Source organism: Papio anubis, chromosome 6 (assembly GCF_008728515.1).
Source record: "Papio anubis isolate 15944 chromosome 6, Panubis1.0, whole genome shotgun sequence".
In the NCBI taxonomy this organism is placed as follows: Eukaryota; Metazoa; Chordata; class Mammalia; order Primates; family Cercopithecidae; genus Papio; species Papio anubis.
In genome coordinates this window covers 43,883,054-43,899,658 of record NC_044981.1, presented here as the reverse complement: position 1 = coordinate 43,899,658, position 16,605 = coordinate 43,883,054, and the positions used below count along the sequence as shown (strand labels likewise).

Below are 16,605 nucleotides of genomic sequence, written 5' to 3'. Positions count from 1 at the left end.
ATACATGGCATTATGATAAAACCCATAGAACTACACAACACAAAGAGTGAGCCTTGTGTAAATTATGGATGTTATTTCATAACAAATGTATCAATATTGGTTTATCAATTACATCAAACATCACACAAATGCAAGATGTAAATAATAGGAGAAAGTGGGAGATGGTGGGAGGAGAATATAAGAATCTATATATTCTGCTCAATTTTTCTGTAAACTTAAAATCGCTCAGAAGAATAAAGTATTAATTTTAACACATATACATAAAAGCAATAATGTTGCATGCATTTCCACTCTTTTGAAAATAATTATGTGACCTCCTTTTCCACTAGCATTTATCTGGTAAGGCAAACTTTCTTTACTGAAAGTCCTAAGAACATCAAATCCCTAAACAGATAGCATCTTACTCCCTGCAGAGCCTCTGAGACGTGTGATTCAGCAATTTCTAGCAATTCATTAACGCAGGGCCACTGAGGCACAATAAATTAACTGTATCTGAGAATGATAGAGACTCTTTAGTGACAATGAAATGAAAACTCAGGTGTCCTAAGTTAAACTGCACCCCACCTTCTCAGACCCCAGTGCACTACAGCAGCCATTGTATCTATCGTTAGAAAATTAATACTTTGGGTGAAATGAGGTTCATACACTCAAGTTTTCTTTGATTGAAAGGAGATTTCAGCAAATCTTTCAATAAAATGTACAACCACATGTTTGCCATCCCTGCAAAAGCATGACTCCTTTCATTACTAAATCTTTTCCCTGTGTGTGGTTGGTTGTACATGTGTCAGAAATAAATCCCCACAAAAACTACTGAGAAAAACCATGTATAAAATCAGAGTCAAACCATGTACACAGGTTTAATTCTGAGCTTTAGTATCTCAGATACTAAAATATCTGAGTGTAGCTACAAATAACAGTAATTAGTCATACAACCAAACTTAGTCAACTTTGTGAGTTGGACCAACTATTATCTCCAACTGATCTAGCAGGAATGAAAACCACTTCTTTGGGCCTCAGCAGCAATAAATCAAAAATTAGAGTAAATGGAGGTCCAGGTAAGATTAGAACACCATCTGCTATGTCAAAAGATAGGCTATTTTTAGGGAAAGCAAGATGAATTTCAACTTATGGAATGCACAAGTAATCCATTCAATCAGTGGTGATATAATGAAGAATACTGAACATTCAATTGTTGACACAGGGCTTGCCTTTGTTTAGGGTCCATAAAATTTAATAACTTCCCCACTCTGTGGCTTTAAACGGAGAACTTCTTCAAAATAAGAGTTACTCCTATTAAACTTAATTATTTGCCCGTGGCTGCTGTGGCAGAGTATGTCTACCAAACAGGTGGCTCTTAATAAAGGAATGGTTCTGTAGTAAAAAGTAGATGCTCTAGTGTTTTATTATGGTTGCTTTAACTTTCTGGTTTATTAGTATTAATTGCTGAAGTTTTCCTTTTAACCTTTCTTAAGGCATTCCTCCCTCCTGTGAGTTAAGAGCTGCTCTGCTAAAATAAATGTTCACATATAATTGGCACATTACGAAGCTGCTGGTTTCGAGAACTTGACTCGGGGAACTTGATAGAAACTTGGTTATAAGGGACATTTTAAAATGAACTACATCAAACTCTACTGGGTTTGAATCCTCCTGACAGACCTTGAGTAATCAAATGGGGTTTTTCCACTGGCAATTTCTAGATTTTGTAGTAGTGATAAAATAATTTTTAATAATTTTGTTATTAAACTAATGCTTATTCTCCTGACCTTGGAATATTATAGTTTAGCAACTGAAAGTCATAAAATTGGAGACATCTTCAATAGTCCTGTGCAGTTGAGTAAGTGGAAAGTGTTAATATTTACATATTTTGAAATAAGAGATTCAAGACTATTTTCCCAAGCAGAAGAAAAAAATAATCTTACAGAAAGATTAGCTCTGTCCTATCTTAACAACAACGACAAACAAAAACCCCATAAATGCGGAGAAAAGTCTTTCATACAATCTATAGTGGCAAGCAGGGAGAGGTGGCTCATGTCTGTAATCCCAGCACTTTGGGAGGCCAAGGCAAGAGGATCACTTGAGGCCAGGAGTTCAAGACTAGCCCGGGCAACATAGTGAGATCCTGTCCCTACAAAAAATATTGACCTGGCAAGGTGGTGCATGCCTTTAGTCCCAGCTACTCAGGAGGCTGAGATGGGGGAATTGTTTAGGCTCAGGAATTCAAGGCTGCAGTGAGCTATGATCATGCCTCTCCATCCCATCCTGGGCAATAGAGCAAGATCCTATCTCTTAAAAAAAAAAAAAAATCTGTAGTGACCTCTTTCAGAGTAACTGAAGCAGCCAACATCTATGAATAAGATGCATCTTACCTGTGCATCTTTAACTAACATAGCCTAAGTCTCTAAAAAAAACCTCCAGAAAGCATCAGAAAGCTATAAATCCCTTCTACCTCATGCATGCCAAAGAGTGGTACAGACTTAGGTTAACCTAAGCTACTTCACTCAAATGAGTGGGATAGTGGAGGAGTTATTTGCAGTGAAGAAAAAAAGCCTGTGTAGGCTCTCTAGGAGACTCATACTCTGACCCACGAGTCCAACAATCAACCTCAATAAAGAGTTGTGCTTCTTTCCACAGCAGGATAATTGTATAAAATACATTTTGAAAGTCAGCAATTATTTATTTACATAGTATTTTGTAATGACTTCCAGAAATGTAATTATAATCTTTGTGTCAAGCCTCGTAAGTGCTTTGAAGATCAAAACTGCCATGGGTGATAAGACTGCAATTATAAAGACATGCGGTGGTTCAGGCCATGTAAGGCGTGCTGGTCCCTGCCTTGTCACACCTTGCCCTGGACTAGAATCAATGAGAAATAACTTTGGCCACCTCTGTGTAGTGAATAATCTTTTAGAAACATGTAGGATAAAGTGAGATAATGTATAAAATCACCTGGGGATAGAAGTGCCACTTAAATACAGATTATTATATGATGAGGCCATACTTATCAAAGTAAGTATGGTAGGGAAGGAGGTGGCTTCTGCACTGTAACATTAGTAGACTGATTTCTGAGACTAGTGCTGACTTTTATAATTCAACTGAATATGATTCAAACTCATTACCATAATGTACACCTGTTAGTCGATTACATGGCAATAACTTCTCATTCAATTATAAACTTATACGTGCTCTTGTTGTTCCATTACAATATTTAAGGCTACCTAATGTTAAGGAAATATTTCCTGAATCATTGTACTGTACCTCTGAACTTGAAGACATCTAGTATTATACCTCTCTCTGCAGTAAAGATTGTGGGTAACATACCTTTATCATTTTATCTAATTTTTTAACACCTTGCTTCCAAAAATGGTCTGAGGAAAACTAAAGACTATCTAATATAATATCACCATGATTATTGTCATTTATTAACTTCTAGAATTGTAGCCATGCTTTAAAATTATTCAGAAGAAAGGATACTAATAAAGAAAGGTGAAATATTGGATTCTCTGAGGGTCTTTAGGTAGATTAAATCATGGTCTTTCTTTAGAATGGTCTTTTAGGAGAAAATGGAATTTTTTAAGGAACAGTTCTTTCTGGCGGATCTTTCTGGTTGTTTTTATTCCTATAATCCCTTGGAACACAGCATTAGCATGCCTACTTAATTTAGGTGTAACTCAGCACTTTCTATTGTCTGACATAATTGAATCGTTGTTTTCTCTTAATGCCTTATTGACTTTTTTGTGAACGGTTCCCAATTGCTTTTTGCTCTGTAAATGTTTATTTTAAATCTACAGAATAATAATAATAATGGGAAACATCTGAGTAGTTCTATGTGCTAGGTACTGCATTAAGTGCTTTGTGAATGCCATGTGAGTATTAACTTATTTAAATGTTTAGATAATCTAAGGGCTTTGTTTTAAATACGTTCTGTGGTGATCCATTTTGTGAAGGAAAAGTTCCCTTTAAAAGTTTAGATTTTTATCTAATCTAATTTGACTCACTTAACAAGACTTGCCTGCAAATTACATATGGATATACAATTTTTACAAAACAATTTTAGCTTCATAATATCAGCTACAATCTATTTGGCACATATCATGTGCCAGTTCTAAACACTTTATATAAAGTATCTCACTTCATCTTCACACCGACCCTGAAGATGAGTATTGTATGCCTATTTTACAAATAATAAAACTAAGTTTCAGAAAAGTAAGAAGTTGCCTGATATATGTATGAGCTGGGATTCAAACCTGGGTCCGAACATCCAATCCTACTGTGAAGTGAAGAATTTTATTCTTTCTCACCCAAAATCATATGAGAATATTTTGTGTATCCCTTTAGATATGGAGATGAAAATTGATCGATGCACACAAAAACATAAACTGTTCTGCAAAGCGTCTCAAAAAGAGACCACGGGACTGCCTGCAGACAGGGATAGAGATTAATATTTTTAGCTGTCCGTGTTACGTGGAAACAGCATTATTTGGCACAGAGCATTATGAAGACTAAAGGCACAAGAATGGATTCAATCCAAAGGGCTTTATTTACTAAAGCACACACATACAAAAAAAACCCCAAATTTAAAAAGCCCTCATGCTTAAGTCTCACATGTAGTAGCCTCTAGGTCATGGACTTAGACATTGGCTTTAGATGTTGAGAGGAATCATAAGCTATACATTGTCTAAGTTGGTACCTGGGACCCTATGAGACAGGCTTCCCCAAGAAGGCGCCCAGGACTAGTCCCCAGGGAATTAGAAATGGTGCACACTCCAATGACATGGTCCCTGAGTCCGCCAGGCAGTGCTTGGGTGTGCAGGCACAGTCCCGCAGCCCAGGGCAAGGTCAGGTAAGTCAGTGCTCCTCCAGTTCCCTGACAGTCCACGTCTAGTTGTTTCTTCCTGTTTCCCTACCTACATGCTGACAAGAAGGATTTTCTGTTCTCTTTACTGTTTATACAGAACCTCCCACCCTGGCACCATGTTACTTTACCAGTAACAACTCCAGAAATGTTAAGGGTTGGAGGAAAAAACTGGACTAAACTCAGTACAAACCAGTTTAAACCAGAGGCTCACTCCTACCTTTGGCCTAAGATGGATATATGGCTGGAAAATTAACCAGTTTCTGCTCCTGCCTCCTTCTCTGTGAAATGGGAAAGGTACTGTTTTATGGAAATATTTGAAGTAACCCTCAGTAAAGTAACTTGAAATAATCTGGCTGTTTTCCATTACACATGTACATGATAAACAATGATGACTACTCGTTTATGCAGCATTTTTCCGATGTCATTTTCAATGGCTTTCCTGATGAACTCACAGGAATATACCTCAGTAGGAAACTGCTGTAGGTAAGTGTCTCTAATGCTAACATTACTCCCTGAGGTTTTTTTCCTCTAGGTACTGCTAGAGAAAAAAATAGCAAAATCTGCTTCAGCCACAGTGGGTTGGGCAGATGGAAGCCCCAGGAGACCCCAAACAGAAGCAAGTTTGCATAAGTCTATTCTGTCAAAGTGTCCTTTTGGCCCTATGTAAAACAAAACAGACTCTCAGTATGAAATGTAGAAGGAATAACCAGAACTAACTTAACACCATCAACACTGTGCCTTTAATCTCGCATCAGCCTTCGTTATCCCCACTGTGCCTTACTCATCCTTTCCCATTATCTTTAATTAATGTTTGCCTAAAGGCGACGGTGATTCCAGACAAGGGAAATGATAACTAAAATTCTACACTCTATACAATTTCCCAATACATACTGTGTGATTCGTAAAAATGATAACAGCAGTCACAATGAAAAGTGGTAACATGGTTTCCCAAAACACCTTGCAGTTCTCCCTCCACCCCTCTTCTTTCCCTACTCACCCCCATGGGAGTCCATCTGCTGCAGAAAATGTGAGGCACTAGGACCAGAGAGCCCTTTCCTGCTATTTGCTTGAGAAACAAAGCCTTCCCTCCTCCCAAGTTGAAAGAAATAAAGGAGTCTGAACTAATCAAAACCCGCAAGCCTGCTGGTGGAGCTTCAGCTTGTCAGTGATGCAACTCAGCGGAGTGAGTAACGGCTTCGAGCTTTGCAGAAAATGAGATAGGGAGAGAAACAGACAGAAACACAAAGAGAAAGAAAGAAAGGCATTAACCTGGCCAGGAGTCAAACAGGTGCAGGGGCCCGAACGCTGAGAAGAGTACCTGGCAAACGTGGGATCCAATGGGGTGTGTGCCTCTCTGTGGACGTACGTCATTGAGTGGGGACAATGTTTGCAGCTCATATGTCAGGGTGGACCAAGAGGTTTCTTTTCTTATTCACGGGACTCATACAGTCAGCTAAGGGCCTTTAACTTTTCTCTACTTGTCAGTTGGGAGTCTTCGTGAACACTTTCTGGCTCTCTGTGATGAATTCTCCAGGATAGAGGGGCAGCCAGGTAATTTGTCACACACACTCCCCCCATGGGCCACACATTTCTGTAGTGCCTTTGGAATAGAGGAATTGTGAGCACTGGGCTGCCGGGCTGCAAGTGACAGCAGCACGCATGATGCTTCACAGAAAGGCTGCGTCCTTCTTGAGTTAGCCACTCAGAGGCCACGCATTGCCTTTTAAGACTCTTCCAGGCCTCACGGCACTTCAAATGACTAGTTTCTGACAAAGATCCTAAGTTTGCAGGTGCTCTCTCTTGGAACTGACTAGCTTGGACTCCTGGGACTTAAAAGCCTTTAGGAATGGAGGGCTGTGCCATCAATCTGGTTTATAGGCAGATGTTAGGAAAAGAAAGGAACACAAGCAAAGGAAGGCCTGGCATAAGACCCTCAGGAAAAGGCCCTAGTTATGAGACAGTGCCCACCAAATGGGATACAATTCAGCAGGACACTAACTGGGCGGCATTAAATACCATCTTAAAAGTATGCCATCTCTGGCAGATTTTCAGTCTCTTGACTTAAAATGTTCGAGTGTTTGATAACCCCATAATTCAGAAGATTTAATTTGCCAGTTGTCATTCCCTTGCCCACATGTCTCTAATAGAGAGTCACTGTGAGCATGGATGACACAGGTTCAGCCCATCCCACTCCCCCCGACCCCTGTGCGGGGATGGATTTTTAGTTAAAGCGCGGTCTTTACCTGAAATGCGCCTAGGCACATCGGTGATGGCAGGAAGCCCAGTGCCCCGTGTGGAAGACAGCGGGGTGGTAGAGTGGATGGACGGGGACGTCATCTGGCTCAGGTAGGAGGGGTAAGACTGGTCATAGGACCACGGCGGGGAAGACTGTGCCTGCCTGGGGTCTGGGAAAAAGAAGAAGAAAAATCTTTAGAATAGCAACCATTGCAGCCTTAGAAACATGCAACCCAATACTTAGAAAGGAAAAAGCAGAAAAAGAGAGAGAGGAAAAATATGGCTTATACATACAAAATAAATAAGGAATGGCTATTTATCTCTTATAACCCCATCCTTTCAAGCCTTGAATAGCACAAAGCTTTCTAGACTTTGAGTCTCAACGAAAGCAACAAAATGGATGATGCATAAGGACTATTTGTCTCTCTCTTCTAAATATTTCTATTTGGAAAGTCTAATAGTCATTTAGAAAACAATCTGCTTTGGTTTTCTTTACAAAGTGGAATTATATTTACTTTCTGTATTCTCTAAAATTCCTCCAGTGAACATGGATAACTTTTTTTAAGTTAGAATATTTTCTGAACAATATACTTGGTTAAAAAATATGTAGATTGTGCCTTTTGCTGCTGCATATCCAGCTACTTACTATCTTTCAGACATGCTTTTTGGTTTTAAAGTGAATGACTCCAAGATTTCATCTCAGGGCACTTTTTTCAGGCAGGTCAATGGAATGGCCCTTTCTAGCATGGGGTGAAGGGAATAAGGGCAGGAATGAGAATGGAGGGGCAGCACATAAGATGAACAGGCAGGAGGGGAGCCAGTTACGTTACTCTCATGCTAAAGCTAAACCAGAAAATAAACCGGAAGAAAAAGACAAAATTTAATTTCAAAGTCAACTACCATTAAGAACTGAAAAGTCTCATCACCAGCCAGTTTCAACGCTAAGCACAATAGTTTCTGACAGTAAGAAAATGGCCCAAAACAGGAGAACGGGGAAACGTTTTTAATCCTATTGGAATCTGTTTAAAAGATGTCACATGTCTGGAATTTGGCCTAGTGTTACCTACAGTCACTGTAATAATAAAACTAATGGGCAGTCAGCTGGTTAGGGTTAATTGCTAAATATTAACAATATTTTTTGATGTAGCTCTAGGAGTTTCTTGGAGGTACAAACTCAAGGCCACATTATTAAAAGACCTTTTGCTTACATACAGAAAAAAAGGTAAATGTGCTGTGTTTCCAAAGCAAAAAAAGTATGTATTTCAAACTCTTTTGCTCTTACTTGAGGGCTAATCAAACAAAATCATAAGCAAATTTCTCTTAACATGTTTTTATGCTAATTTTAAAATTATGTTAATTTTTAAAATTCTAATAGACCAGGCTATTCACAAGATAGCTTGGTATCTTAGAATATGCATGGATTTTGGAATGTTCAGAATTAGGTCCAAGTTCTGAGACTTCTACTTTCTGTGTAACCTTGGCTTAATTAGTCACTCTGAGCCTCAGTTTCCTCATCTGTAAAAGGTGTGGAAGGAGGGGCAGCAATAATACCTGAATCACAAGGATGTGAAAATTACATGAGAAAACTATTAAGAGAAAACTAGCACAAAAGACACTTAATAGGCATTAATTCATATATATATATATATATATATATATAAAACCTCTGGGTAACATAGGGATAGTTCCATGTTTCAAACATATCTGGACTGGAGTTAATACACTTGGATAGGTTTCAAATTATCCCCACACATCACCTATTATTCTTTAAGAATAAAAACTATTAATATACTTGAAGAGTTAATTCAGGTTTATCTCTAAAAGTAAAAATGAGTATAATAAGATGCGGATTTTTGAGATGATTCGTCTGTTAAAACCTCTCAGTTTTTCTATACAGTCAAAGCAGTTTAGTTCAGCTATTTCTTGTTTATTTGTTCAATTCAGAAACAATTTATTTAAAGACTGTTTAAATAGGACATACTTCTTTGAGTCAAAATAATTAAACACATCTGGATATTTACCTGCTGTTTACTGACATTGACAGAGATACAGAAAAATGTCATCCAATTCCATTTTAAGGAGCATTTACCTGAGTTTGCAATTTGAATAAAAGAGTAGTACTATAAACGGTTAACAAACTTTTCCTTCAGAAATCTAAAGGATAATTGATCATTAAAGTAATGGACTTCTGTGCCTTAAAATTCTCAAGGCTGAGATTGTAGAGATTGGCAACATTTCAAATCCGAGTGACTGGTCCTTGTTATATATCTGATATTGACATATTTCCTTGCCTTACACCATTAATGTAATTCACTATTCAGAGAAACGGTAAATGATCTTCAGATGGAAAAAGATTCATTCCTTACAGCACAGAAAAACAATCTCACAAGGGCAAGTCCTTCTCTCAAGCAACATTTTCAAAAGACAAAAAGGTTGAGAACCACATAGCTAAGTAAGTTGGGCACGCAGGACTCAAATTTGGATTTGAGTTCTCATCTGACTTCCCCAGATGACTTCCTGAGCAAGCAGTTTAACCTATACCATTCCTCTTCTGTAACAAGTCATCCGTCTAGGGCCCCCTGCCTAAAAACGAGACCAAATGCAAAGAACTGTAAAAAATGACGAAAAGGAATTAGGGTACTCAACTTGGAGGTAAGATACAGTCTTACAGTTCTCCTAGTGCAGAAAGGCGGCTCAGCACAGTGGGAAACAAGAGGGCTTTTTAGTGACAGCATCTGAGTTGACGTGTCAGCTCCGCTATTGATAAGCTGTATGACCTCATCTGGGTTAGCTAACTCTGAATCTCAGTTTCCTCATCTGGAAAATGAGGCAGCATAACACAGAACGGTGAATATAGCAAAGTGGTCACGCATCCTGGCTGTGCAGACAAGCCTAGGCTTCAGTCACACCTCCCTGCTGTGCTGAGCAAATCACTTAAACTTTTAGGCCTTAGTGGCTCATCTATAAAATGGGAATAATGATACTTACTAGGGTTTTTGCGAGCATTACATGAACTAGGCCATATCTAATATGGTACCTGGCACTCTTAGCACATATTAAGTATATAATAAATACAAGTGCTATCTATATAATGAGTACAAAAATAACTACTCTCATTTTTGGAAAATGAGATGAGATAATGCAAGTAAAAGCATTTTGATAAGCATAAAGTACTATAGGGAAACTATTTTGACTCTCTTTAGGAGCTCACATGGTGAAGGCCCTGCCTGGGCCTTGTGACCTGGGCTGTGTTTCTCAACATTACTGAGCTTTAATTTCCTCGTCTGCAAAATGGAGATGATAATACTATCTCAAGAGTTGAATCCTCAGACTGAAGATTAAATAATATACGGTAAATGGAAAATCATCATCGTTATTAAAAATAAATATTAAAATATGACTCTGTGCTATCTAGGGTAGCTGGGTTTGTCTCATGTTGTTACTCTTAAAGACTTCCGAGATCAGATTCAGCATAATTAAGTATAATGCCTGGCACACAGTACTCAATAAACAACTACTGAATGAACTTTTCAGGGTGGCTTGAGTGAATAATAAAATATTAAAATTAAGTCATACTTAGTAATTCTCTAATTTCTCCTTAGGCTACCAAAGAGGTTTATATCGTTGAGGTTTTAGGTTTTACATCCTGACTGCCAGAATATATACTAGAAGAGTCTATTAAAGGATAGTTTTGCTTTTAGTGGAGGCCTTTCCAAATATCCAAAATTAAGAAAAATAACTTCTCACTATCCCTAAATAAGTGAGAAGCTCTATCTTTGTTTTTTTGTCTCTCAGAGGATAGGCTAGAGTCTCCTTCAAGGCCATTGTCCTAAGAGTCTATGATAATGACTTAAAGAAAGAGTTACTAAAGAAAAATAAAATAGGCTGGGTGCAGTGGCTCACACCTGTAATCCCACCACTTTAGGAGGCCAAGGCAGGCGGATCACCTGAGGTCGGGAGTTCGAGACCAGCCTGACCAACATGGAAAAACCCCATCTCTACTAAAAATACAAAATTAGTTGGGCGTGGTGGTGCATGCCTGTAATCCCAGCTACCTGGGAGGCTGAGGCAGGAGAATCGCTTGAACCCAGGAGGCGGAGGTTGTGGTGAGCCAAAATCACACCATTGCACTCCAGCCTGGGCAACAAGGGCAAGATGCCATCTCAAAAAAAAAAAAAAAAAAAAAGGAAATATAAGAACTGCCATATGCGGTTCACTAGATCTGGTATAAAAAAAGAGGATAGCAACCTTTAAAAAAAAAAGCAGGCCAGGCATGGTGGCTCACGCCTGTAATCCCAACACTTTGGGAGGCCGAGATGGGCAGATCATGAGGTCAGGAGATCAAGACCATCCTGGCTAACACGGTGAAACCCTGTCTCTACTAAAAATACAAAAAATTAGCTGGGCGTGGTGGCGGGCACCTGTAGTCCCAGCTACTCGGGAGGCTGAGGCAGGAGAATGGCTTGAACCTGGGAGGCGGAGCTTGCAGTGAGCCAAGATCGAGCCACTGCAGTCCAGTCTGGGCAACAGAGCGAGACTCTGTCTCAAAAAAAAAAAAAAAAAGCAATGGTCTCCAAACACCCCCATGCCTTCCCTAATACCTTGTGAATGAGTGATTACCAATCCAAGCTCCATCATTTCCAGACTGTGTGATTGGACAAATTACATATTTAAGATTAAAGTTTCCTCATCTATAAAATGGGGGTAAACAAGAATACCTCCTTCATAAAGTTGTCTGATGATTCAATGAGATAATATAATATAGAGTTTAGCATATGGAAAGAACCTAATAAATGTTTCCCACTGTTAAAGACTCTACCTTTACTGAACCTTCATTTTGTATTTGTTTCTAGCCCTTGACCTCTTTTTCTGACAGAGTACAATTTTTAGGAGAGCTTCCTGTAGTGTGTAGTTCACAATTTGGAGCATATATGTCTGTGTTAGTCATGTTGATATCCTTTTACAATGACTTAACCTTAATCGTGTTCCTTCTTAAGTTTTGGTTTCTTCCCAGAGAAATCCTAATTTTTTAAGTATATTTTCAAATACCATACACTTTAACCTTTTCAATCTTTTAGTGGGAAAAAATGGCTGTAAAATATCTTCACTTCCTAAATGCTCAATCACCAAGAAAATATAATCCTGTCATAAATACATGATTACAACATATTTGCTTTTTATGGACAATTATTAATGCTTATACTAGAGGAAAGTCACCTTAACCTGATCTCATAAACAATTTCTGAACTCAACTTCCTGAAGAAACCTGAGACTTCTGAGATTTACTCTCAAATTGGATGAGTCAGAACAGGTGATAGATGTTTTTCAGGCATCACCAGTCAATCCTAAAGTTACTAATAGGAAAGATACAAAGCCTAGCTCTGAGACAAACATACTAATTAATGACAAACAAGAAACTGTCTTTATCTCAGCCTCAGGTCCCACAGAGCAAGGATAATCCGTCCGTCACTCTGCCCCACCCAGAGTTATATTGGATGGTGTGTCTTTTCAAGTCTGCAGCAATATGAAGGGAAGAACCATGTCCTAACACTCCAGCATAAACACAAATATCCTTGACTTTTAATCATGGCCTTGACTGCAGTTATGGGTCAGCCACGGTGTCACCTCAAGGCCATAAACTACCTACAAGTTTTCAGGGACTAAATCAATGCTATCTCACAGAAAGTTTCAAAAAAAAAAAAAAAAAATGAAAGCTGTTGCCAGGCACGGTGGCTCAGGCCTGGAATCTCAGCACTTTGGAAGGCCAAAGTGGGTGGATCACTTGAGCCCACGAGTTGGAGACTGGCCTGGGTAACAGGCTTTTGTAGAAATGGTGAAACCCCGCCTCTACAAAAAAATACAAAAATTATCCGAGTGTGGTGACACACACCTGTGGTCCCAGCTACTCTGGAGGCTGAGAAGGGAGGATCACTTGAGCCTGGGAGGCACTGAGTCATGCCACTGTACTCCAGCCTGGGCGATAGAGCGAGACTTTGTCTCAACAACAAAACTGTTGTTGAACTTTAAATATTTTTATGTTTTTTAAAAACTATAATTCATTCTTTTTATATGGCAACCTTCAGAAATAGTATCAATATTATTTTAATTACTATATTAGAGAAATTCAACAAATTGACATACGTTCTTATATGCATATGATATACGAACAACCCTCTGGTGTTGGGTTTTTGTGCGCACACTCGAGGCATAAAATATCACTAAAGATAACTCCATTCCTATTTCTCCACCAACTTCTCTCCTGCCACCTAAAACAGGGGGTCTTAGAGGGAAGTGGTGATCAAATCTGACCTGTAACATAAACTTGAAAGAGAAAATCAGGTCTTTCCTATCTGTTGGGTCTGCTGTATTCGCAGGCAGGACGTGATTAATCAAAATGACTACATGCAAGAGAAGAGAATGAAGCAGAGGACCACGGCTGCTCCTGCAGACCCTGAGGATGAACCCAGGGAGAAAGGGGTCCCCAGGGCAGAGAAAGCACACTAAGAACCACCACCAGGAATAAGGGGAAGGCTATTTATTGGACCCCTCAGATCTGCAACAACACACTTTCAGAAGCAATCATGGTTTCCTCCATGAGAGTAGACCAAATCTAGCTATTAAGAGTTCAGGCTAATTTCCCTTTTTCTGTCTCAGGTAGAAGCCATTGAAAGCCGTAGAAAGGAGCCAGTCATCTGACATAAGGAATCCCTTCAGCATGTATTTCAACCGAGGCAAAGTCTGTCACAAGCACGGAATGGTGTTTTTAAAAACGCTCTAAAGATGGAAAGGAACCGTGGAGCACCAATGTCAGAATCGATTTTATAAGTTCTCCTTCTAGGGTGGTGTTCCTTCAGCTTAGACTTCTCAGAGAGTGGTTGCATCTGCTTTCCATTCTATAAACCACAAAACATAAAAGTACAGAAGGCGACCGTATCCAGGGGGTGCTCAAAAATGCTAATTGGGAGAGGGGCGGTTCATCTGTCTCAAGTTGTCTTTCATCAGGCAAAGATGGAGACAACCATTTATGTAAACCTGTGGAGATGAGGAAAGCAAGCTGTCTTCTTTGAGCAGGACCACAGCTTCTGAAGCACAATCACTGGTATGGGGAACAAAAAGGGGGTGGCCATGCACTTCCTACAGTGATAGCTAAAGGGTCATGGGCTCTAAGAGTCTCCATTCTTTCAAATGACTAAAAAGCCAAATTTCACATCTGCATAATTGAACCCTAAACACTTGGAGTCATACTGAGAAGGGAGGAGGGCAGAGAAGAAAAAAAAAATAAAAGCACCCCAGGAAAATGAACTGACTCCGGGAAAACATGTCCAATTTTCTTCTGAATGAGTAAGTTTGAGTGGGGGCAGCAGAGCAGGCAGAGAGCTTTCTGGAAGCCCAAAGGTAGGCTGGAAACAAGGCAGCTGCTATTAGCAGGGCTCCTTTTGTAAACACTTTGGTTAAACATGTGTGGGTGTGAAGGAGGATCTGCTTTCCTAGGAATTGCTCACAACAAGGCACACCAGGGACAGGGTGCTGAACTTCATGCAGACGGGAGGAAACAAGTCAAAGGCAGCAAAGCCTGAACACGCACACAAAAGGCTATTTCCTGTTCCTGTGGCCAGCAGGCTTCTGTGTAACACCACACCACGACAGCCAGTGATTCTGCCAAAACTGTCTGCAGGGAATACCTGCCATATTGGGGCAGCGGGGTACAAAGATCCCCACAATCTCACCCCTTATCCTCCACCCATTTCCCCCTAATCAGTACTCAAATCAGGCTGTGTAAACCTCAAATATTTCTTGAGAAAACTGGGGTGTCGAAAATGATGCACAGAGTCTACTAGCTTAGAACTATGCTTCTTAATTGCTACCAGGGTCAATCATCCTAACACAGAGGGGCAGATTTACCATTTCCTATCTTAAACTGTTTCTGTCATATTACTGTCATTCATAATACAGATATACTCACACTTCATACATACAGAGCTTCCCGTTTCAAAACAATCTACACTAAATATGAAACGTTAAATTCTATGTCTTTTCTAATAACCCTGTTAGCTAGACTGGAGTTTTAGAATGAGCTTTCTCCACTCATTTCTGGTTCTCTTGACTAACAGGAAACCGTTTGCAAACAAACGGCCTCCTCCAAGCATAGGAAGAGCCGTGGACTGGAGGTTCTGGCACTAACTGTGCAGCCGTTGGCCAATAATTTACAGCCTCTGGGTCTCACTGTTTTCACCTGTAACATGGGAAGGGGTGGGTTATCTCTAAGATGTTTTCCAGCTACAAAATGCTATGATGCTAACCACTCAGAAGAGTGAGCTCCCAACCCTCAGTCCTTTCTGGAGACTGTAACTGCATCAGAAATGACTGAAGCCATGCAGAGCTGACTCGGGGTGGCTATGAAAGGTAGCTGACAGTGCAGCACCTGCCATCACAGAGCATCTGGCTCAAGTCCACTGAGAAGCCCCAAGAGTAAGGTGCGGACCCCCCCTTGTTGTCCCCACCAAGGGCCTTCTCCAACTCATCTGGTGGCTCCCAGAATCATCTGGCAGGAGACAGATCCGTGTGACAGAACCTAAAAAAGGAAATCTGAGGGAAAACAAAGCAGCAAACTGGTTAAAACTGGAGGCTACATAGGGTATACCAGGCATGACCATAGGTTAAATTACAACACACACAATGGGAGAAGAGAGAATTGGTAAACTTAGGAGACAATAAGCAGGGAAGAGAATGAAAAATGATATGTATAACCTAAGATATCATATCCTATAATAAAATGTTAAAGAAAAACCAGAAGGAAGTTGCATTGTTAAGACAAGGTGATGAGAAGCGCTCTTAGGTATCACCAACTTTTGCTGGATAGCGATCATAACTGTCTTACAGAAAAGGCTGGGCATTTCTTGTTTAAAAAAAAATCTAATAGAAGAAAAAAGGGGCTATACCACATGTCACACCTGTCCTGGCCTCTCAGCCTTGGCACATCCTGAATCTCAATGGTAAAGCCAGAAGGGGGAAGGAAATGAGATACAAAAGGGTGGGACAAAACTTGAAATGTTACTGAGATGTGATGCTGGCAAGGGAGAGTGGCCCTTAGTTCGAATCATAGTATTGAACTGGGTGTGGTAAATTCAGGTTCAAATCAGGCTGATGTCAACATCCAGGGAATCAGATATGGCAGTTGGGGTATTATAGGAGATCCCAGGCATGGTGATACCTGATGTCACATGGATGATTATATCCATCGTTCTAGTAATTGTCTCCCAGTCATTCATTCATTCATTCAAAAAAAAAAAAAAAAAAAAAACTATCAGGTATCTATCTACTCTGGTATTGTGCTAGGCACTTAGAATATTAATGTTGAATAAAAACAGACCTACTCCCTGGACCTATGGAGTTTTATGACATAATTCCTGGTCCCATGGAGTTTTACAGTTGGGTAGGAGAGACAGACACTAATCAAATAATCATATAACTATGGTAAATGCTAAAAAAGAGACGTTCATGGTACCATAAAAATG

The 16,605-nt window shown here is 39.8% G+C and overlaps 1 protein-coding gene across 8 annotated transcripts in view; it reads right to left on the bottom strand.

Moving 5' to 3' along the window:
- Window positions 1-16,605, bottom strand: part of RUNX2 (RUNX family transcription factor 2) — a 335,124-nt gene that overhangs the window by 146,359 nt on the left and 172,160 nt on the right. For 7 of the 8 annotated variants that reach the window (XM_021936728.2, XM_031667680.1, XM_003897680.4 and 4 more), the window contains one exon: window positions 7,099-7,260. In XM_021936728.2, coding sequence (XP_021792420.2) covers window positions 7,099-7,260 — 162 coding nt within the window. Of the gene's footprint in view, window positions 1-5,576; window positions 6,057-7,098; window positions 7,261-16,605 lie in introns of those variants that run through there. The other variant, XM_031667681.1, reaches the window with a different exon arrangement.